At 44.1% G+C, this 22,796-nt stretch overlaps 1 protein-coding gene and 2 long non-coding RNA genes across 12 annotated transcripts in view; 2 read left to right on the top strand and 1 right to left on the bottom strand.

Moving 5' to 3' along the window:
* SNX10 (sorting nexin 10) overlaps positions 1-17,973 on the top strand; it is a 71,553-nt gene extending 53,580 nt beyond the window's left edge. For 9 of the 10 annotated variants that reach the window (XM_074195523.1, XM_074195527.1, XM_074195524.1 and 6 more), the window contains 4 exons: positions 4,194-4,280; positions 4,886-4,986; positions 6,191-6,289; positions 14,939-15,685. In XM_074195523.1, coding sequence (XP_074051624.1) covers positions 4,194-4,280; positions 4,886-4,986; positions 6,191-6,289; positions 14,939-15,266 — 615 coding nt within the window. In that variant the 3' untranslated portion in view covers positions 15,267-15,685. Of the gene's footprint in view, positions 1-4,193; positions 4,281-4,885; positions 4,987-6,190; positions 6,290-14,938 lie in introns of all 10 variants that reach the window. The other variant, XM_074195530.1, reaches the window with a different exon arrangement.
* LOC141494389 (uncharacterized) lies at positions 15,253-18,410 on the bottom strand. Its single transcript, XR_012470423.1, has 2 exons — positions 17,822-18,410; positions 15,253-15,688 (listed from the first exon to the last, which is right to left on the bottom strand). It is a non-coding gene; the product is annotated as an uncharacterized LOC141494389 (long non-coding RNA).
* A 580-nt stretch (positions 18,411-18,990) lies between these two features.
* Positions 18,991-20,931, top strand: LOC141494390 (uncharacterized). The gene is made up of 2 exons (XR_012470424.1): positions 18,991-19,909; positions 20,755-20,931. It is a non-coding gene; the product is annotated as an uncharacterized LOC141494390 (long non-coding RNA).
* The last annotated feature ends 1,865 nt before the right edge of the window (positions 20,932-22,796 follow it).

Genomic DNA, 22,796 nt, shown 5'->3' on the forward strand with positions numbered 1-22,796 from the left:
GAGGTCCAGATCAGCCTCTTTCTCTGGGGATCAAGGCAAAAGCTAGAGAATAGAGCCTGCCTCATTGACTGGATGAGTCAGCTCAAGTGACCTTGTCAAGGGTGTGAGTCTTGCTCTTCTCTTACTGCTAATGGAAACCAGTCTACATCTAGTACTATGTGGACAAAGTCATAACAAAGTCAAAGATAGTGAGAGTCATTGAGTCATTGAGGAGGCCCAGGAGAAGTGGGCAGAGCTGGTGACCCTAGCGGGGGAAAGGGCAAGCAGTTAGTCATTGGCTCAGTGGGTGACCTGAAAAGGGAGAGCTATTAAAAATGTTCAGTTGATGTTCACTTAATGACTCTGCTCTGCAACAACTTCCCTCCTTCATCCGTACCCTTCACTTGTAAGAGAGAAGTCTTCAAGGCTGCCTAACCAGGAATTCTATTGTGTATGGATTGGACTGGACAGCCAATGTTGTCCTTCTTCCAGCCTGCAAATTTTGAGTCTGGGAAGTAAGTATAATCAAGAGAAAGAAATATTCAGTTCATGCCCATATAAAGTCTCATTTTGCACCTGTAGCCCCCCACTTCCAGAGACTGGAGGTGTGCTTTACCATCAGTGACTAATGCTCTTAAGTCATTCTATATTGTTTTCTCTGTAATATTTTGGGAGTCATGGTGTAAACTGCTCTCCAGGCTGTTTCCTTCTTGGTGTATCTTAATTCATATAATTCTCTCATCATTATTTTGTTTTGTTTTGTTTTGTTTTTGCAAGGCAGTGGGGTTAAGTAACTTGCCCAAGGACACACAGTTGGGTAATTATTAAGTATCTGAGGTCAAATTTGAACTCAGATCCTCCTGACTCCAGGGTTGGTGTAATATTCACTTTGCCACCCAGTTGGACCTCATCTATTCCATTGCATAAAAAGAGTTTCTCAGAAATATGATGGAGACTTGGAGGTGGGGGGAGCTGGTATATTTTATTTTAAAATTAAATTTTGTATTATTGATATTTAATTATATATATTTTTTCTCTTCTACCCACCACAATGGAGGAGAGAGGAAGGGGAGAAAAGCAAAACCCTTGTAATCAGTCTGTACAACTAAGCAAAACAGATCCCCATCTTGTCCGTGCCCAAAAATGTGTGTCTCCTTCTGCCTAATAGCTAACACTTGTGCCTTAGCAGTTTACAATAATGATTTATTGGATCCTCAAAACAGCCTCGGGAGGGAGGTGCTGTGATTATTCCCATTTTACAATGGAGGAAACTGAGGCAGGCAGAGGTGAAGTAATTTACCCAGGGACACAGAATCTGCATTAATGATGGGAGACCATCTGTATTTATTTAACTTGGAGCTAATGAATTGATTTTTCTCACTGTCCCCTTCTGTTTTCAGTTTCTGTTTTGGAAATGAATGCTTTCTTTTTCATCTTGATCCAGGGAAGGAAATTAAGCTTCCGGCCCAAGCTTTCTCTCAAAGTTTTACCATTTTAATAAATGTGTTTGGGGGGGGGAGCAGAGAAATCTAGATTTTTTTTAACCTTGATGACTGGTCATTGGTCCCTTTATGAGATAAATGTAATCTTTTAATAGCTAATTTGTAATTATTCTATGAATAAACTATTTCCTAACATGAATCCAAATAAGTTATTATTCTGGGCAACCTACACATAATGATTTAGATAAAAATCTAGGTTACAATAAGAACATTCAATAATACCTTTATTTTATGACTTTTTAAAAAATCTCTTTTTTGTTTTTTCCAAGACAATGGTGTGACTTGCCCAGGGTCATACAGCAATACATAAGTATTAAGTATCTGAGGTCAAATTTGAACTCAGGTCCTTCTGACTCCAGGGCAGGTACTCTATCCACTACGCTATCTAACTGCCCTCTATAGTATGCTTTTTTGAAAAAGTAATACATTTTTCCAATTCTCCCTCCCCCAAACTTTCCATCCTTGATTTTCTCCACTTTTCATGATTCCTTCCAACTCAAACTCAGTCATTTTGCTCTTGTGACATTATAATTTCAAAAAAATCTTACACCTCTTTTTTTATGATGTCCACAGGGGGTCAATATTGCTTTGAGAAGAAGAAAATACTCCATGGTTATAAATGGTTATTAATAACATTATCATATTATTATTATTATTATTATTATTATTATTATTATTATTATTAGTAGTAGTAGTAGTAGTAGTAGTAGTAGTATGTCTCTGACTGAGTGATTTTCCACAAATCTCCTGAGCTCTAGAAGGTGCTGCCCTGATGGAGGCAGTTCCCTGTATCCATGAAATCCCAAATCAAGTCTTCACACTTCTCCTTTCTGGTCTTGGTCTCCCTCATTAAGCTTCTGGAGAGCAGGAACTGACTTGCTTTGTATTAATTGTCTGTCCCAAGCTTTGCACAGTAATAACTGAAATGTTGGTTGGGCTGGATTATCCCTACCTCTGTTGTAGATGAGATACCAACACATTCTTTTGCCCGTGTGGGGAGAAGCGGGGGGCGTGCCAACTTGGAAATTTGAATCCTTGTCCTGGTCTTTTACTTGATCTGACTCATTTGGGTCATCACCTACTTCCTCATATGCCTAACCAAGTGATTAACCATAAACCACATGGCCAGGACTGGGCTTCTCGATTTCACAAACTGAGGAAAGAAGGGAAAGACCCCAATTCATTTCTTCTTCCCTAATTGAATTGTAAAATTACAGATTTTTTTTAGAGTGTAAGGGGGAATGCCTGAGAGACTGTATAGGGTAAGTTCCAGGCCTCCCTTCCCCTAGACACTGCACCCCTGGAATGCTTCCTGGGATTTCATTAGTTCCTTTGGTTGTGATGTCACATGTTGAGCTTGTGGCCCTCCAAACCCTCCAGATCTTTTTCTTGAGAATTGTTGCCTACCCACAACTTTTCATTCTATTCTCATGCCATTGATTTACTGAACACAAGCAGAGAACTTGATGCATGTTCTCCTTAATATTTATGAATTGAGACTGAGTTAGCCCATTTTCCCATCCCCTCATGCCCTCTTGGCAAGCAACTCAAAAGGTCCTGACTGGAGTCACTGTTGAAAACGAGGAAATGGGGATGGTTGAACCCCATCATCTACTCAGTCATTATCAGTCTCTATAGAGTCACCCATGGCCAGAAGCTGTCCCCAGGGTGCTCATCTGGTCAAGTGGAACCAGGTTCTGGGGAGATTCTCTTTCTTCTTGGGTTGATCTCTCAGGGCCTTCTATAGGCCAGGCACTGCCAGACTCTGGGACCAGAAAGACAAAAACTGGCCTCCCTGCTTCCAATGCCTCCCTACCACCCCAATCCAACCTCTACTTCCCTGCCCAAGTGATTTTCCTAAAAAGAGCTAAAATTCTCCTTCCCAGGAAACTCCAATGCATCCCTATTACTTCCAGAATAAAATAGCATTTTATTTCCATCTTATTTTTTTGAAATGTCTATTTCTGTTTTTTAAGCATGTATGATTAATAGTATGACATTTTATTATATAATTTAAAAGTAAAGGTACATATCTCATTGTATATTTGTATAAAAATATTTTACTGAGGGCATGAGTAGAAACTCTTGCTTTAGGGAAGGGGTCAAACCCTCAAAGAAAAGGGTGAATCTGGGGATGTGGGGGAGGGTGGGAGAGGAGAAGGCTGCTTCCCTGTTGTTGTCTGGGATTTCTGATTTTTCCCTCGTCATATGATCATTACAATTCAATCCAATTCAGCAAACAGTTATTAAGGGCCTACTGTGTATACATACCTAACCCTACTAGGTGCTGAGCATATAGAGACAAAAATGGGTTTCAGGTCCTTCCTCAAAGAGTATACATTCTATTGCAGAGAGAAGAGAGAAATGCTCTCTTGAAATTAGTTCTTATATGTTAATGAATTTTAGGCATGCCTAAATGTTCTAAATGTTCCTTGAATTAAATCAGATTTGGGGGAGAAGTCCTAAATATTTCCAGATTAAAATCTGAGTATTTCTTTTTTGCAAGAAATTATTCCTTTTTGGGTAGGCTGTCTCTGTGGGAAAGGATTTTCCCAGGCGTGTTGAGGGTCGATGATTCACATCTCCTTGCTTCTCCTTCCAGAGGGTTAGAACACTGCCTCCCATCTTGCTTGTCCAAGTCAGTCATTCTCTAGGCGTTCAAGGCCTCCTTTTATTCTAAAACGAATCCCTTGGCTTCATATGTCTTCCCAGGAGTTCGTCAGCGTCTGGGTCCGGGATCCACGTATTCAGAAGGAGGATTTCTGGCACTCCTACATCGACTATGAGATCTGCATCCATGTGAGTAGAAGATTCCTCCTAAAGTCCAGGGCAAAAGCAAGAGGACTCATAGGTATTTGATGGGAAGTCAAGGCTGACTTGGAGAAGAAGGGAAAGTGTTTTGACTTTGGAGATGTTCATTTTCATTACGACTTCATCTCAGCTAGGATGTGCTTCTTCTTCTTGGTTCTCAAAATTATTTTAGAAATCTAGTTCTGTTTTGGAGTAATGATGAAGATAATGATACTGATGATAATAATAATAACAACAGTGAGGATAGTAAGGGTGACAGCAAGGGTAACTGGATCTGAGAGCAGAGGGAAACAAACAAAATAACATGGAAAGCACTTCTTAAACCTTAAAAATGCTGTGTAATTGTGAATGTGTCTACATTTGCCTTTCCTCCATTATCCAGCTGTATAAATGTTTCAGGTTGTCATCTCCCTGGTAGAATGTAAGGTCCTTGAAGGCAGAGCCAGCTTTTTGCCTCTGTATCCCCAGGACCTGGTTCATATTGATTTGAGAATATTTTTCAACATTGATCTATATGTTGGTTGATGGCTCACCTTAAGAAAAGAATGAATTTCAAGATGACCAAGCTGATCTTTGTCCATTCCCTTTTCTAGACCAATAGCATGTGTTTTACGATGAAAACATCCTGCGTCCGAAGGAGGTTTCGGGAGTTTGTGTGGCTCAGACAACGCCTCCAGAATAACGCACTGCTGATGTAAGTGAGCTTGGTCTTGGCCATTAAAACTCCTCCACCTTAATTTGGTCTATCACTCCTCACCTAGGCCTTGGCCACAGTGGTCCCTTTTCTCAGCATCTCTTCCATTTGGTCTTTTTTGTTGTTTAGTCATTTCAGTCCTGTCTCTTTCTTACTCCAATTGGGGTTTTCATGACAAAGATACCAGAGTGGTTTGCTATTTCCTTCTCTGGCTTGTTTTACAGAGGAGGAAACTGAGGCAAACAGTGATAAGCAACTTGTCCAGGATCACCCAGCTAAGAAATTTCTGGGCCTAGAGTTGAACTTGGGTATTCTTGACTCCTGGACCCACACTCTAACCACTCTGCCTTCTAGGTGTCCTAGGAGGCCCTTAGTAAGTGCTGATTGATTGATTGATTGATAAGTCTCTGCAGAAGTCATCTTTGTCAGTACTGTTCTTACCAGGTTACTCTCCTGCCGGGTAAGCTTTATCGGCTCCTGCTCCTCTCTGGGATGAGATCCATGCTCCGTAGCTTGGCATTTAAAGCCCCTCACAATTTGGTTTCAGCCAATGTTTCCAACTTAGTTCCCATTTCTCTCCATTCTGGGCAGGTGAGCCCTGTAGATGTTCCCAGATTCCACAGGCCTTTGCTCAAGGCTATCCTCCGTCTCTGGAATGCCCTCCTCTCCCACCTCTGGAGTCACCCTCCATCCTTCAGAAGCCGGTCCCCGTCTTCTAAACCACCCTGCCCTCCACCTTGTTATTCTCATTCTTAGATTCTATTGACTTATTTGTACATCCTTGTTTCTCTCTCCAGTCTCCCCTGATAGAGCAAGGACTCTTTTCACTTGTCTTTGTAACTCTAGCCCTTAGAATGAAGCCTGATGCTTAGTAGGCCTTCAGGAAATGCCGGCTGGATTGTTGAACTGAATTTAATATTCCCCCCACCCCCTATGACTCAAATCCCACGTTGTAGTTTTTTCTTTCGCGGCTGTGTTTAAGTTGGCAAGTTTGAAAAGACTCCTCTGACCTTTTCCAGCTTCTTGCTTCTCTCTGGCAGCGAACCATTAGTTTCTTTTCCCCCATTCTATATGAAGACAGAAAGCTGGGGATTTCCCCCCAACTCCACCTTGTGTTGGCAAAAGCAGCTTGATTATGACAAACTCACTTCATTTACTTTACTAAGAAAGGCTTTTTTTCCTTTCCCCTTTTCTGTATTATTAGACAACTTCCTGAACTCCCGTCTAAAAACTTGTTTTTCAACATCAATAATCGCCAGCACGTTGACCAGCGGCGCCAAGGCCTAGAAGAATTTCTGAGGAAGTAAGTGGCCTTTATCTCTGTGCTGAGATCTAAGGTGGGGCCCCATGACCGGGGACTCTTGGGGTGTGTGTGTGTGTGTGTGTGTGTGTGTGTGTGTGTGTGTGTGTGTATGTGTGTGTGTGCGTGTGTATGTGTGCGTGTGCGTGTGCGTGTGTGTGCGCGCGCGTGTGTGTGTGTGTGTGTGTGTGTGTGTGTGTGTGTGTGTGTGTAGCCAGGCTTGAACAGGTTTGAGTCCAGCTCATGTCTATACTTCTCTGGGGACATGGGACTTTTCCCATTGGAACTTGACAAGAAAACCCCAAAGTCTCCAGGGAGCCAGGCAAGAAATCAAGGACAGGTAGATTCAGACCTGAAAAGGACCCAGGATATAGTCTAGTCCCCTGATCTCTTTTTACAGATAAGAAACTGAAGCCAGCTCCCCCTAAGCAACAAGCCCAAAGTGAGATTTGAGCTCGGCCTCTCCAGGGCTGCCTCTCAGGATAAACCCCTGGATGGCCTGGGCTGCGTAGTCTGGAGAGGCCTAGTCGTGCGCTGGGGACTTCTGGGAGATTAATACATTGATTGGATTGAGCGGTGGGTGCCATTTTGAAAGGGGGATGGTCCGTCATATGTCACATGGGTCTGCTGCAGGCCCCCTTCCTGGAGGGTAAGGCCAGATGATCCCCCACACACTCCCTTGTCAGGTTCCAGGTTTGGGGTCCCTGCCAGCTCAGATGCTGGCAGTCCTCATTCTGAGCCAGTAGAGAAAAAGAACCTCTTCATGGCCTGTATCGGAGCGCCATCCCGTGGTGGCCTTTCTGCATGACACCTTGGGTGGCTTTTTTTTTTCTTTTTTCCTTTCTGAGCCTCTTCGTCATGGAAAACCGCCCAGGCAGCCTGGGTCACGTGCTTCCGCAGTGCCAACTGAGCAGGCCCCAGCCCAGGCAGGCCTTGGCAATGCCAACAGCAATCCAGAGCTGCCCCCCCAGCACCTTTCAGGGAACTAGAAATGGTTTAGGATTTGTAGGGTTGGCACCATCTGGCTCCAGTCTGCCCTGACTTTGCTGGGCATTGGGAAGGGAAAGTGGCAATGCCCCAATTTGGCCAGAATGGGTCAGAGGGAGGACTTGAACCCTCTGCTCTTCCCATCTCACAGGCCAGCTCTCTGTCTACTGACTTTTCGAAGGGGTGGGGGTTCAACTTCCATCAAATGTGACCCACACAAGCTGGGGACTACAACGACATCTCTCACATGTCTCTCTCACACTCTGGTTTTATATAAGCTGATTGGGGGGGGGTCCCAGACCCTAGTGCTAGATGAGTAGAGGGAAATTGAGGGAGAAAAGGAGGGGAAATGAGGGGGAAAGGAAGGAAGAGAGGGGACTAGAGGAGCAAGTCAGAGACAGTCACCAGGCTGCGTCCCTGGAAGCCCTCATTATTAATGTCCTTGAGGACTTCTCTCTACTCCCCTTCCTCACATTTTAAGAATATAAGAACATAAGAAGAATATTGGCCTCTCCCCAACAATCTTCTGTCTCCCCCTCCAAGAAAGTTACTTTGCCTTTATGTTGTATGTTATTGTTTTGGGTACATATGGTCTCCCTTGAAGCCTTCCCATACTGCCTAGCCCCGATTTGAGTCTGGGGGCTCCAGGAGTACTGAATGGCCAAAGGACTATTCTAAAAGACCCCGTTCTTCTATTGGACAGCAGCCACCTACCCATCACTGACTTTCCTCAGCCCCCAGCAAGGGGCCAACCAGGGCTTATGTGGCCCCTTGGGATAGGGATGAGAAGGAGCTGCTTCTCTTTGGTCTGTCTCCTATGGTAGGGCAGGGGTTCAGCAGGAGTCTTATTTGGGTCCTTAGCAGAGGCTTTGGCATGGGATTTTGATCAGGGATCACATCCTGGCTTTCATCCTTCACTGGATCTACCCAAGTGAAGGAATAGGCTTTTTCAGGTCAGAGAGAAGAAAAATAGTCTCCATCCCTACATCAGGGAAATTAAAAATCTCAAGTCAGTTTTTTTTCTTTTTAGCAGTCATTTCTTAAGCCCCTATTCTGGCCAATAAATGGGGCTCACAGTCAACTCATGGGAGACAGTGTCTTCAGATAAGTGAAAAGAACATAAATGCTACATCAATGCAATCATTTTCATGGTGGATGTGGACAGAGCACCAATGAGGCAAATATGTTATCATTAGGGGTATTAGAATGAAAAAGCTACTGGGCTTATGGATTTATTTATAAAATATCAGTTTCCCAAGCTATAAACTGACACTATTAGTGTTAGATTTTTCCTAATTGATTTTATATTCAAAAGGCTATTTTCCTAGAAGAAATTTATTTTTTAAATTTCTGTTTTCAAATCATATTTGAAACAAAATCCACTTCAGAGCTGTACAGGTGTAAAAATAAAAATAAACTAAACTAAAATAATAATAATAATAATAATAATAACACAGTAGTAGTAGTAGCTGGCTTTTACAAATAAATGAGTTAGGGTTTATATGATATTTTATACACTTTTTGGTTTTTGTGGCTAACAGCATCATAAGATGATTCCCATTTCACAGATGAGGAAACTGAAATTTCCCCACAGTCCCACAGCTACCAAGTATCAGAATCCTGAATGCCCTCCCTGCAACATGGTCACCCTGCCAAATTGGTCTCCAGAGAGAGCTATAAAAGACATAAAATATGGTTACACAACCACTTCTCAATGAACTCCTGGAGAAAGAAAATTATCATTATTATTTTTTTACTTTTTGTTTTTTTGCAAGACAATGGAGGTTTAAGTGACTTGCCCAAGGTAATTACTAATTATTAAGTTTTAGAGGTCTGATTTGAACTCAGGTCCTTCTGACTTTAGGGCCAGTGCTCTACCCACTGTGCTACCTAGCTGCCCCTGAGAAAGATAATTATTAATTTAATGAATAATTGTTGAATTATAATAGTGACCTTGTTAGAAAATCTGTTGTAATCATTTTGGTAGAATAAAAAGGGGCACTACTGAGATGTGAATTCTACCTTATGCACTTCCTGACTGGGGAAGCCACATTTCAAGCCTCAGTTTCCTCATCCATAAAATGAAGGTAATCATGCCCACCAAGTAGCTGACTCGCAAAATTTTCTTCGAACATAAAATGCTATTTTAAACAATTATTACTGTTATTTCTACATTTCTCCAGGATGATTAGTTTTGGGGTTCATGTGTTTATTTTTGTTTTTGCAAGGCAGTGGGGTTAAGTGACTTGCCCAAGGTTATACAAGTTAAGTGTGTATTCCATGTATGAATAACTCAGGTCCTCCTGACTCCAGGGCTGCTCTGGTTCATTTGTTTTTTTAAGGAAAAATTCTTGGGTCTCTCACATGTATAACTTGTGAAGAATGGAGCATTTTTTTCTTCCAGTGACTGGAATGTAAAAGAAAAATTTGCTCTATTATTCATATGATGGAAAAATTATAGACTAAAGCAGCAAGGGTGATTGGGGGTTCAAAGTCTGCTCCTGGGGTCTTAGGCAACTTACTGAATTTTCTAGTAATAATAAGAGTTTGATACAATGCCTTCGTGTTTTGTAAGGCACTTTACAACACATGTTCTAATAGCTAACATTTATAAATAGAATTTTAAGGATTTAGAAGTGAAATGACTTACCCAGGGTCACACGGCTAATACCTGTTGGAGGCTGCATTTGAACTCAGGTCTTCCTGATTCCAACTCTAGTTCTCTCTCTCTCTCCATCCCACCTCACTGCCTAGTTTGACTGTCTGGTATCCTTTGGTAAGGACAGTTATGATAACCTCTTCTTCACAGGCAAGGGGACTAAAGGTCAGAGACATTAAGTGATTTGCTGTCATATTTCAATGTTTGCCTTGCTTTCGTGTAGGTGAATAGGAGTATGCATTTGAAGCTGGTAGGACCCTTACTTGGTGAATCAAGGCCTGTTCCCATAGCTTCTTTGCACTTGTGATCGTGAGCAAGCATGGCCAGTTCACCTGCTTGCTTCCAAAGGGCCTGAACAAACACCTTCCCTTTCCTATTGAAAGTTTGTGTTCAATAGAGGGCACCAGAACACAGATCATGGTAGTCTTCAGTGATTTTTCTGACTTTTGATTCTTTCTCCCATGCTTGTAGGGAAATGGACAGTCTGTTGTTGTTTTTTGATAGCCTCAATCCCCTGGTTAACCTGCCACCCCGTTCACAAAGGCATCCGTTATTAGGCCAACTTCCACGAGACACTGGAAATCATGAGTCAATGTGAGAACAGATTGGTGCAGCCCATGGTGGTTTCCATTAGAACTCTGTGTATGTAATGCACCTAATAAAATCACAGTGAGGAAAGCCAGGTTTTTGACTCTCCAGGGTAAGGGGGAAAATGGATTTTTGTCTCTGTACAGTTTCAACTTGTGAAGCAGAAGGAATGACTGAAATTTTTTGTGTGTCTTCTGTTTTTACATCACTTGCATTTCCCAGTCTCCCTAGCTCTCTCTCTTCCAGTCATTTGCAAAGAAAATTTTTGATGAATGTTATATATGACTTGCTGAAGTTTCCTGGATGAGCCAAGAGATACTTTTTGTTCCTTTTTTTCTGTAAAAGTACTGACTCTTAGTATTAAATGGTAAATGGATTTTGTGAAGCAGATTTGTTTAGAATAATCATTGTTTGTTTAAAATCCCTATTCCTTTGGAGAATTTGTTTGAGATTTTAGACTTTTATATTGGATTTGTTTAGAATTCCCCTTAAATGTGAAGTGTTTAAAACACATTAGACTTTTTTGGAGGGTCTCTAGTGTCATTCATCATCTTTATCATGGGTCACTTCATATGGGAAAACCTGACTCATCCCCATTGGTTGGTGTTCTCTGCCTCCTCAGATAATAGGCTAATGATAATTTCCAGAAGAATGTAGGCTTCCTGAAGGCAGGCAGTTTTTCATTTTTGTCTAGAACCCATGATCACCCTTATATTGGTTGATTGACGCGTTGTATCCATTCTCCCTGCTCCCTTCTCTCGTCCCCTGAGGAATGTGAGTTCCTTGAAAGCTGGAAGGTTTTTTTTTCAATAGTTTTACATAGCTCTAGAAATGAAAGGGATCCCAGAGACCTTCTAGTCCAACCCGTTCATTTTCTAGACAGAGGAAACTGAGGCAGAGAGGGGAAGGTCACACAGGTAGTGAGGTATAGGATTTGATTTTAGACCTCTAACTTCTAATATTAAGACCATTTTCATGGGATCATTTTGTTTCAGTATTCTCCTCATAATGTGTGCCACATAGTAGATTCTTTAGATTGACTTTGGATTGCTTTAGGGAAAGAATGGCAAAAATAAGATGGTAGAAGGAGCTCCATAGAATAGAGCATCTGAAGGGCAGCCTCAGCGTGCTTAGATTAAGGGAAGAAGGACGGGAAGGAGGGAGCCATGCTGCTGCCTGCTGGAGCACAGGTGAATGCCAGTTTTCTTTTCCTTGGGAATTTCTCTACAGGATGATTTTTTTCCTGTTCCCACAAAAAAGAAAGGAAGCCTGTCAAGTTCTTTTTCTCTTTATGTTTTCTTTCTTTCTTTCTTTCTTTCTTTCTTTCTTTCTTTCTTTCTTTCTTTCTTTCTTTCTTTCTTTCTTTTTCTTCCTTCCTTCCTCTTTCTTTCTTTCTCTTCCTTTCTTTCTTTTTCTTTCTTCTCTTTCTCTCCTCTTTACTCTCTGACTTTCTTTTCTTCTCTCTTTATCCTTTTCTTTCGCTCCTTTCTTTTTGCATCTCTCTCCCTTTCCTTCTTTCTTTTTCTTACTTTCTCTTTACTTCTTTCTTTTTGCTCTCTGACTTTTCTTCTTTCTTTCTCCTTTACTTTCTCTCTTCCTTTTTCCTTCTCCCTCTCTCTTCTGTTTTCTTTCTCTTTCACTTTCTGTGTTTCTCTTTTTCTCTCCTTTTCTCTCTCAGCTTCTTTGTTTTGTTCTCTCCTTTTTTCTCTGACTTTCTTTTTTCTTTCTTTCATTCTTTTTCTGTCTCTTCCCTTCACTCTCTCTGTTTTTCCTCACTCTGACTTTCTTTCCTCCTCTCTTTTTCTTTCTCCTTCTCTGATTCTTTCTTTCATTCTCTTTACTTTTCTTTCTTTCCTTTTCTTTTTCTCTCTTCTTTTTCTATTGTTCTTCTCTCTTTCATTCTTTTTCTCTGTTTGTTTTTCATTCTCTCTCCTCCTTTTCCTATCATTCTCCCTCTCTCTTTCTCTTGCATTCTTTTTTCTGTTTCTTTCCTTTCTCTCTCTTTCTTCCCTCCTCTCTCTCCTCCTTTCTTTTTCTATCATTCTCCCTCTCTCTCTTGCATTCTTTTTCTTTCTTTCCTTTTCTCTTTCTTCCCTTTTCTCTCTCTCTCTTCCTTCTTTCCTTTTCTACCTCTCTCTGCCCCTCTGCGCCTCTCTCCCCTCTGTCTCTGGCCGGGCCGGGCCCAGGGGCCGCAGCGGCTTCGGCGGCGAGGCCCGGCGGGGCCCGGCCCGGGAGGCGGCGGCTGCGGCGCCCGGGCCCGTGGCGCTCCGGCCTGCAGGTGGCGCCGTGGAGCAGGCGAGGCCGGGGCGGCCGGTGGCGGCGGGCCTGGGCCTGGGCTGGGGCCTGGGCAGGGGCCGGGGCCGGGGCCGGGGCCGGGGCCGGGGCCGGGGGGAAGCCGCTCCCGAAAGCTCGCGTGGCCGCGGCCGCCCCTCACGGGGTCCGCTCTACCCGGGAGGAGAGTGGCCTGAGTGCGGCCGGGCGGGGGGGGGAGGGGGCACTTCGGGGTCTTGGGGCGGGGGCAGGGCCAGGAGTGCCTCTACAGCTCCTCCGGTGCCTTTGGGGGGCCTGAAACTCGTGCAGCTGAGAAAGGGGCTCAGCGCAGTGTTTGTGGGGGGGCGACCCTGTGCCCGGTCTGATGCCATGATTGGCTCGCCATGCGTACATCAACACCGAAGTGCATGCCCTGCCCTTCAAGGCCACACGCCCCTGGCAAAGCATGGCATGGAGACAGGCAGGCACCCGTGTGCATGCCCATGTGGGCGCAGACACACTGGCACACGTGCCCCTTCGTGTACCTGGGCACCGTGCCCACATGCGGCCCAGGCCTGTCATCGCCGTCTCTGCACTGGCCCATTCTCATAGGCCTGTCTGCAAGGCTTCAGTCGCAGTAGGTGCATATATGTTCACACCTGTGTATTATCAGCATTGTATGTAAGCAGGGCTGGAGACATGTGTGAACACACTTCCAGACATGTGCAAATACCAAATCCCTACAGGTTGCAAAGGCTCAAGGCCTGTCTTCAAGAGAAACATGTATTTAGCTATAGGACACATGCCTGGGCATATTAGCTAACATTTATATAGACCATGCGCTGTTTAACATTATCTCATTGGATCTGGACTCTCATTTGGAGCTCTCTAGCAGCTATCTCTATCATCCCTGTGAATCGACATAAATGGACTCTTTACATCCTATTGATAACCCTAGATTTTTCAGATGAAAATAGACCCCATTCACACACTCCTCCTGTATTCACACACCCCTAAATTAGAGAAAAGAAAATCAAGTCCATTTTGGTAGGGAAAACTGTAATCTATAGACCTTGCCTAGAAAATCCTGCAATTCTACGGGACTGTCTTCAGATTTTGAACAGTTCTCCTTCTGGCCACTTAATCTGGAGTTGCTCCTGGGTCATGTCGGCTCCAGGAAACTCAGTCATCATTGAACACCGCATCAGAGATCAAACCCATCCCTTCCCCAGGCTTGTGTAAAAGGCCCTAGTGTTTGGGTTTACGTGAATTGTTGCTACCGTTTGCTTGTCAGATCAGAGGAAGTGTGTTTCCAAAACAAAGAGTCCTATGTTACATTGCATCTACAATTACTCATTGGTTTGAATTTAGTATCTATGGCACACTCTTCCCAAGGCATGATTTTGATACGAGAGAGTCTTTGGTCCTATCTTTAGCTTAATCTTACAGGAATGAAGAAGGTTTAACTTGATGGACATTCCAAGTGCCTCAGATTCTAGTCACATATTTAACAGAAAGAAATAATCCTTCAATTAGGTTGCTGATTCCAACAACCTGATGCAGGTAAAAAAAATATGGGAGAAATGTTAAATTAAATTAAAATTTAGAGTTATTAGAAAAATCTTAAGTCAGACTTTGTATATCTACGTAGCAGCATCAACACACATATATCTTATACTTTAAAGCAAATTTGTAAAACATGTCTAAGTATAAGATATCCCATTTATTCACTTGTGTTTGTTTTAAACTCAACTTCCTTGAGAAACTTGATGTTTCAGTCCAGTCTAACCAGTAAACATCACTGAGCTGAGCTAGTGGCTGGCCGTTTAAAACTTCTTTAAAGGTGAACAAATTCCTACAATTATATAAGCAAAATATTTCTGTAATTGCTCGGCACAACCATGGCAGATGGGTAAATTGCAGAAATGCCCTTGGAGTTATTCTTATAACAGATGTCTTTCTCTATTAACTTCATGTTTTTACTCACCTAAAATTCCAAATAATTTAATAAAAGTTAACATATGCCAACATCGCCTTAATAGGTATCCACCTTAATTGTAAGTCTTGCTGATGCGATCTAATGACATCTTTAAAAAATATTTTTCTTCTTCAAGTTACAGTCATCGTTCAGTCTCCCAACCTTATGTACATCTGTGTTTTTTACATAGGATCCTACAAAATGCCCTTTTGCTCTCGGACAGCCGACTTCACCTCTTCTTACAGAGTCACTTGAGTTCTGAAGATATCGAGGCCTGTGTTTCTGGACAGACAAGTTATTCTGTTACTGAAGCAATTCACAAGTTTGCTTCCTCAAATAGACGTTTCCCTGAAGAAGATGGGGAGGAAAGAAAAAAAGACAATTCTATAGAATATGGCTCAGAAAGGTACTTGGCTTCATTTGTTTTTCATGTATTGTATGTGTATTTACAATCCACATATTTGTGTACAGACACACACAAGCACATTCTACTTTTTGTTGATGTAATACTAAGATAATGAAAAAATTAATTGACTGAGATTTTATTGAGCTGTGACAGCTCATCATAGAAGTCTTCACACACACCTCCACACTGAATTAATGAATGCAGTAGAAATTCAATTATCTGCATTCTGATTATGTGAATTTCATTTAGTCAGACTTGAATTATTCGCGTTTAAATTATCTAGCTAAAAAAAATATCCAACTGCACTCCAAATGGCTAATTAAAAGTCCAAATTTCCTGTCTCTCTTTGTGACTGGAGATAATTAAAGTTCTCCTCTGTTACTCAGCCTTTGAGTGTGTTGTGAAAACCAATTTCCTCTTTTTATTATTTTTTTCTCTCTCCTTTTTTTTTCTTTTGCAGTTCATCCTCCGGGCTTGGTCACAGTTGTGAAGACATCCACATGCATGTAAGACAAACCCAGCTCTTCAAGAATCCTGAAAAATAATTTTTATGTTACTATCTTAGTAATAGGAAATTATGTCCACAATAATACCTTCCAACATTAAAAAAAAGCACTCCTGTCAGGGTGATGTGATTGGTGGTGTGTTCTCAAAGCTGTTTCCCTTTCCTCTCCCCCCTTTTAAAGTTCATTAATGGTTCCCAGTTTGTGGTTTTATGTTTTCTTATTTTGAATGGGGCAGAGAGGAAGGAAAATCCTCTTGACCATGACTCAGTAAAATGGCTAATACTGAATTTTGGGGATAAGAATGATTGATAAATGAGTTCCTGCTCCAAAAGGAAATGATTTACGTTAATATATAGGTGTGAATTTAAACTTGTGTGTGCTATGTAAAGCCTTTGGTTTTAATTAAAAAATCCACTTGATACATAAACACAGTTTAAAACCAGGATATTGCATTTCCCCTTCATTAACATGTCACTATAAACAGACTTTTGAAACCTGTCATAGGATTTTGCAGGTCATATTCTAGCAAGGACCATACCCTGTTACAATGCATTAACAAGATTTACTGATATGATGTGACTCCTTCCCCTATAAAGGGGGGAAAAAACGGGGTGTGTGTGTGTGTGTGTGTGTGTGTGTGTGTGTTTGACTCAGTATTAACTAGGGCTGCTCAGCTTTCTAGCCTATTTATTGTTCACAGATGAAACATACAGTTTAGGAACATAGACCAGTAGTAAAATACTTATTACTCGAGTGCAAATTCAAAAAAATAGGGCAACTTATGACTCTTCAGACCTGGCCATATATCTTCATGAGACACAATCAGCCTAAGCCTCAGATTTGGAGATCTGCTGCTTTTGCTTTTGTCATGCCTTTGGCAGACAGTTTCATTTATTTTCTTTTAAAATGTGTCGTTTCTTCACTTGAAATGTCTCAGTATTTTTAATGGTTGTTGCTAATTTCTGCACTAAATGGAAAGACAAGTCCTAAAAACAGGACTAAATGTAATGTTTGCCAAAAAGTATTCTGCTAGTTTAGGAAATAAAATTAGCTAATTGATTATGCATTAAAAAAAAGTTGTATCGATTCCCTAATCCCCTTTAAGATTATAGTTGAGAAATGTTGCAGTCTGGTAAAATATATCTTTGGATAACTTTCTTTGACATAGCAGTTTAATAAGATAATTATCTAATAATAACATAATTATCCAAATTTCTTTTTTTGTCCAGTTCCACAAAGTAATGTTTCCATTTTGAGGGACTGGCAGGAAGATATTTATAAAGAAATGGGGATTACTTGTTGCTTCTCTTGGTTTTTCCTCTTGGAGGCTGGTGGAAGATGGTTGCAAAAGGCAGTTAATTTGGGGAGTATTTTTGTCATTCTATTATTAATAAACTAATGGAGGTCAAAGGATTGGACTGAAATAACACAAAACAAAAAAAGTAAGACAAGAATTATTCTCTTAATTTTGCTGTCTTGCTTGGTCTAAACTCTTATTAGATTTTGCTTAGGATCTTGATTTAGTATGTGAGGCCTGTTACTGCATCATGGGAGAGCCATTAATTGAAAACAGGGGGAAAAAAACTCCCAAGATTTAAGAGCTTTTCTAATCACCCTGGTAACAGGATTGGGGTAAGGGAAGGAGGAGGGGGGTGGCTTGCTATCTAGGTATTAGATTTATTTATTTATTTTTCTTAGCAATACATGTTTGAATTTACAATCACTATTTCTCTTTCAGTATATTTTTAGGAAATGTAATCAGCTGTCAATTGTAATGTTATTTTTAGATCTTGCGATATAAATATCAAAATGTCTACCTTGTCATTTGTTCCAGAAGATTCAGTGGATTTTTGTTCCCAAATTAAATGTGAAAACCATCTAGTCTGGTTGGTTTATTTCTGAGAAAAGAAATCATTCATTTTTTTTTAATTGAGATCTTTTATTGTTTTTTCAAATTACCTACAGAATGTCAGAAAACTGGATTTAGTTTTCCCAATGGGTTCTTTTTGGAGTGAAAAGCGAGGACAGTGTTTTTGGTTCGTTTTGCTTTCCCCACACAGGTGGGTTAAACAAATGGTTTTCTGCCCGTCTTCTGCCTCCGGCCGCCCTCTCCCCCTGCCCATTTCCCTGCTTTGTTCACATGTCTGGCATTGCCACTTACCTGGCCCGATTCCAGAGGCCTTTGCATGGAGGCGAGAGCACTGGGCCAGCTCGTGCATAGGAAGGGCAGTCACTCATCTTTATTGGGGTTTGGTTAAAAATATAAAGACCACGAAATGTAGACACTTCTACGAATACACACTACACAAATGTCCATCAAGTCTAAGGCAGGGCCGGCCCCCTCCGGGCAGCGCCTGCCGTGGAACTCGGGGTTCCCGCCGCGCCCCGCGCCCGTGGCCCGAGCCCCGCCCGCAGCCGCTGCCGGGCGCCCCGGGGGCCGCGGGACTCGCTACATTGTATCGCGTCCTTAAGTACGAACAGCCGCGGGGGACGCGCGGGCCCCGGCGCCCCTTCGGAGTGACCCCCGGCTCTGCGGGGGGCCCGGGGCCTCGGGGCCGGGCCCTGGCGCCCTCCCGCCTCTTACCTCCCGCGCTGCGGGGCCCGGGCGGGTCGGGGAAGCGGCGGCCGCCGGGGGCCCCGGGAGGACGCGGGGCGCGGCGCGGGGGGAGGGAGGCGGCCCCCGCCCGCCATTGTTCGCTTCCAAGCCCGGCCCCGCCCGCGCCTGTCCCGGCGCCTCTACGGCGCTTGCGCGGCTGGGGGGGGGCGCGGGGGGCTGCAAGCCCGGCAGCCCGCGGCCGCCCCCGGGGAGAGGCTTCCGTGCCGGGAGGGCGGGCCGTGCGTGCGCGCGCCCGCGCGGGGCCGGCGGGGTCCGTCCGCGCGCACGCGCGCGCTTTTGTCTGGCCGGGCCGGCGGCCGTGCGCACGCGCGCGCTCGTCCGCGGCCGGGCTCGCCTTTGTGTGTGCCCGCGTCTGCGCCTGCGCGAGCGGCGGGGGGGGCGGCGAGTGGGCCGATTCCGGCCCCCGCGGGGTGCTCCCCCCGACACAGGCCCGCGGAAGCGGGGGGCGCCTCGGGGCGCCGCGGACCCGGGCGTGGGGTCCCCCCGCCCCGACAGGCCGCTCCGGACCCCCGGCACGGACGGGGGCGCGGCGCGGCGCAGGGTCACGTGGCGGGCGCCCCGCCCCTCCTTCCGGAGGCGGGCACGAGGTAGGCCGCGGGGGCGGGGCCGGGCCGCGGGGCGCGCGGGGGTGGGGGCGCCGGCCCCGCGGCCGTGACCTTGCGGCGCCCGGAGCCCGCCCGGGCCCGCGCCGCCCCCGCGCCGCCCCCGCGCCGCCCCCGCGCCGCCCCCGCGCCGCCCCCGCGCCGGCTCCCTTGACCGTGACCGGGCCAAGCAAGCCCGTGCCGCCCCCGGAGCCGCGCCCCCGCCGTCAGCACCCCGGGGTGCGGGCGCCCCTGGACATGAGCCCTCCTCCCTGACCTCGTGGGGAGCCCGGGGCTGGGGGCGGCCCGGGCCCCTTGGCCCGGCCTGCTTCTCCGAAACGCCCCTCCCCCTCAGGGAGGCCAGGGTGGGCGCCCGGGGGCCCCCGGGGCTGCTTCACCCCCATTCAGAGCCCCGAAGTCCGGGATCGTACACCCACCACGCTGTTGCTTGTAATGTCATTTTTTAAAACAAAAGCAATTGCAGAAAAGCGCCAGTTTAACGTGCGGCATGTCGCTGGCAGCCTCCCCGTAAACGGGCCTTGTTGGAAACAAGAGCCCAGAGGCCTTGTGTCCCCCAGCAACGTGAGGCACGGGCTGGGCCCGGGAAGCATGGATGCCATGAGTGGACCAGTCCTAACCTGTCATCGCATGTGAAGAATGGGGAACTCATTCCTTTGGGCTCTGACAGATTTCATATTACAGCTGGCCCACATGGATCAGCCCCGTATTCTGGTAGCATCTGGGATTTCCACACCGGTGAGGCTTAGTGAGGACGACCCATGCCGCAGTCCCCCCTCGGGTCACCCCGCTCTGCAGACTGGATGGAGGCCGTGGGGCAGAGGGTATGGGAAGGAGGAATGGGAGACGGATGTCGGGGAAGGAACTTCACCTCGGCCGCTGATATTTCTGTGGAGCCCCCAGTATTGCCAGCTGAATGAAAACATTACTTGCAATCGTAAGATTGTGGTGATACAAGCCCCTTAGAAGGCAAAACGAGGGAAGGATTGGTCCTATTGCCATCATGGAGCTCTGGGATCAAAGGGAGAGAAAGGTAGGCAGAGATAAAGATAGATGGACACAGATAGATAATAGATATACAGATGATAGGGATAGAGGGAGAGAAGGAGCCAAAGGGGGGGGGAGTGAGTCTAAGAGACTTACCAGGGGAAATGTCATTTCTTGTAATGCCATGTCCATAAATGAATAATTCATAATAGTGAAAGAGAGACTGGGCTCCTCTCAAGTACACAGCCTGTCTCCCAGTCAGACCACACAAATCCCAGAAGTCACAGAATGAATACTTCTGTAATCTGATCTGTCTTCTTTTCCATGTTGCATAATACTTAAGGAATAAAAAAAATCATCGATGTCCACCCTCTGTAATGCCCTGAAAGCCTAACTAGCATCATGAGGGTTCGACTTCTCGGATAAACCACTTAACCTCCAGAGGCCTCAGTTTCCTTATCTGCAAAAGGAGGAGGCTGCCAAAGAGAGCTCCCTTCCAGCTGTAAATCTAGGATCCTACATCTCTCCCTCCCCTCCCCATATTTTTACTTTGATAATCTGGGTTCCTTACAGGTCCCAGAAATGAATGAAAATGGTTGATTTGCATTCATTCCTCAAGAACAGTCTTTTTCCTATCGTATTGTGTGATAAGATTAATCCAATAACTTCTCCATGGGGATCATTTATACATGAAGATAAGCAGAGTCCCACATTTAAAACACTTTCCCTCTTTTCCCTGATAAAGAAGTCTGTAGTAACAAGTACATTAGTCCAAAGGATTCAACTTTTAAAGAGAAACAAGGTTCCCGCTGTAGTTAACCGATATGTTGTTAATTCATCTAGACTTCAACAAGATTTATTGCTGACCTGCTATTAAAATATGCTTTTAAGGTAAATGTCGTCCTTTGAAATAGGCAACAGAAAATAGACTCCAGTCTCTCACAGCACACACAGGCTCAGTTACAGTGACAAAATGTCTCCAGCAAAACGATTTCCAAGCCATAGTCATTGAAGGTCCGACTTATTTTGAACATGACTGGATTAAACAAAATAATGAAATACTCTGAACTGCCTTCAAGTCTGGTCTAAGAGGGGTTGATCTGAGGTTGAAATGCTTGGTCCAAATATTTCTTTGTGGCTACTTGGTTGATGAGTCTATTGCTTTGGGTCAAGTTAAATTAATGTATAGAGATAAACTCTAGCCATTCACATTAATTTATTCACGTTGTCCTTCACACTGAAAGCAGAAGAAGAGTGAAGGGTTGTTATTAGTGCAATCCTTAGGAACTGTAAAGATAAACAATACACATCAGAGGGGTCAAGAGGGGAGGCTCTCTATAATCTTAAGATAACTAGAGTAAACTATGGCAAGGACTGGGAATGGTGTCTATAAACACACTTCAAGTAAGTATAGATTGGCTAATCTTTCACCCCAGACTATTTTTTTTAAAGGGATGGTATGTAATTTGAAAAATTCTACAAGTGTCCAATTGCTTACTCCTTAGAGTAAGAAGGATGCTTACCTGGATAATAAATCAAATACAGCAACATGGTGCTGGAAGAATTGGTCAGGATCTAGGCCTGGTGTGCCTGTCACTGGCTGGGCAACTTTGACCCAAACTAAGCCACTGTTTCCTGGTTTGTAAAACTTTAAATTTTCTTTCAACTTTAAATCTGACCTTCTGATCTATCATACCTACCTGACAGGGTTTGTTGTTCTTGAGTCATTTTGGTTGTATTTGACTCTTCATGACCCCATTGGAGGTTTTCTTGGCAGAGATACTGGAATGGTTTGCCATGTCCTCCTCCAGCTCATTTACAGATGAGGAAACTGAGGCAAACAGGATTAACTGTTTTGTTCAGGATCACACTGTATCTGAGATCAGATTTGAACTGAGGTCTTCCGAGGTCTTGCTGACAAGCTTTCAGCCAACCTGTAAATATCAGATCTATCATCACTGATGTCTATTCCAGCTTTAATATTCTATGATTTTGGTATAGGCCTCTGGTTTCCCATGGGAGATAAAGGTTGCCTATTATAATTCTTCAGGCAAACTTGTGGGACTGTTATTTCAGGGGTACACAGTTACCCTCAAGGAGTCTTGGCCCCCAGAAACTTCTTCATTGCAGAAGAAATCCTGATTTGTAGGAATTGGAAAGAACTTGTAGTCTCCTGTGGCTAGAGCTCAGAAACCCAGGTCTATTAAGTCTAGTACCAACAAAAGCAGTCATCAGGATAGAGATGTTGGTCTTTCTAACCCTGGACTCTGTGGGATCTATGGGCTGCGACCAGGTGATCATTAAGGTCCCTGGTTTGAAGGCAGATTTCTGCCTTGCCAGCGAGCATTCCCACTTCTCCTCTTCTTCCTCTTCTGCTTCCTCCTTCTCCTCTTCCTCCTCTGTCCTAAACTCTAGTAATCTAGCTGAATGGAAAAACCTGATTCATTCCCATTTGGAGAACTGCAAATGCTTAGTTTGATTAAAATTCATCTCTCGATTGGGTAGACAAGAAAATTCGAAAGAATATTGTGATTAAATGCTTAACCTGACTAGTCTCTTTCCGCCGATTAGACACATATATGCACATGTTAGTAGTGTCCAGATAGTCCATCTGAGAGAACAGAGGTGCCTTCATCTCCCTTATAAGTACGTTTCAGTGGATGTTTACTTCCAGCAGTCATTACATTCATTCCCCCGTAGAGCGTCTAAATCTTTAGAACCTTCCTTTATGTTGCTGCTTGCAACAAATGATTTTTTTTCTCTTCTCCACTTCATTTAATTGTAGACCTCAAAATTTCAAGGACTATAAATTCATCAATATATGAACTCCCTCACTACCAAGATTTACAGATCCTTTAACTTAGCAGACAACTGCTGTGAGGAAAAAAAAATCCAATGTTCTATGGTCAAACTGGTGACTGAATTTAGGCCTG

Source organism: Macrotis lagotis, chromosome 7 (assembly GCF_037893015.1).
Source record: "Macrotis lagotis isolate mMagLag1 chromosome 7, bilby.v1.9.chrom.fasta, whole genome shotgun sequence".
Lineage (NCBI taxonomy): Eukaryota > Metazoa > Chordata > Mammalia > Peramelemorphia > Peramelidae > Macrotis > Macrotis lagotis.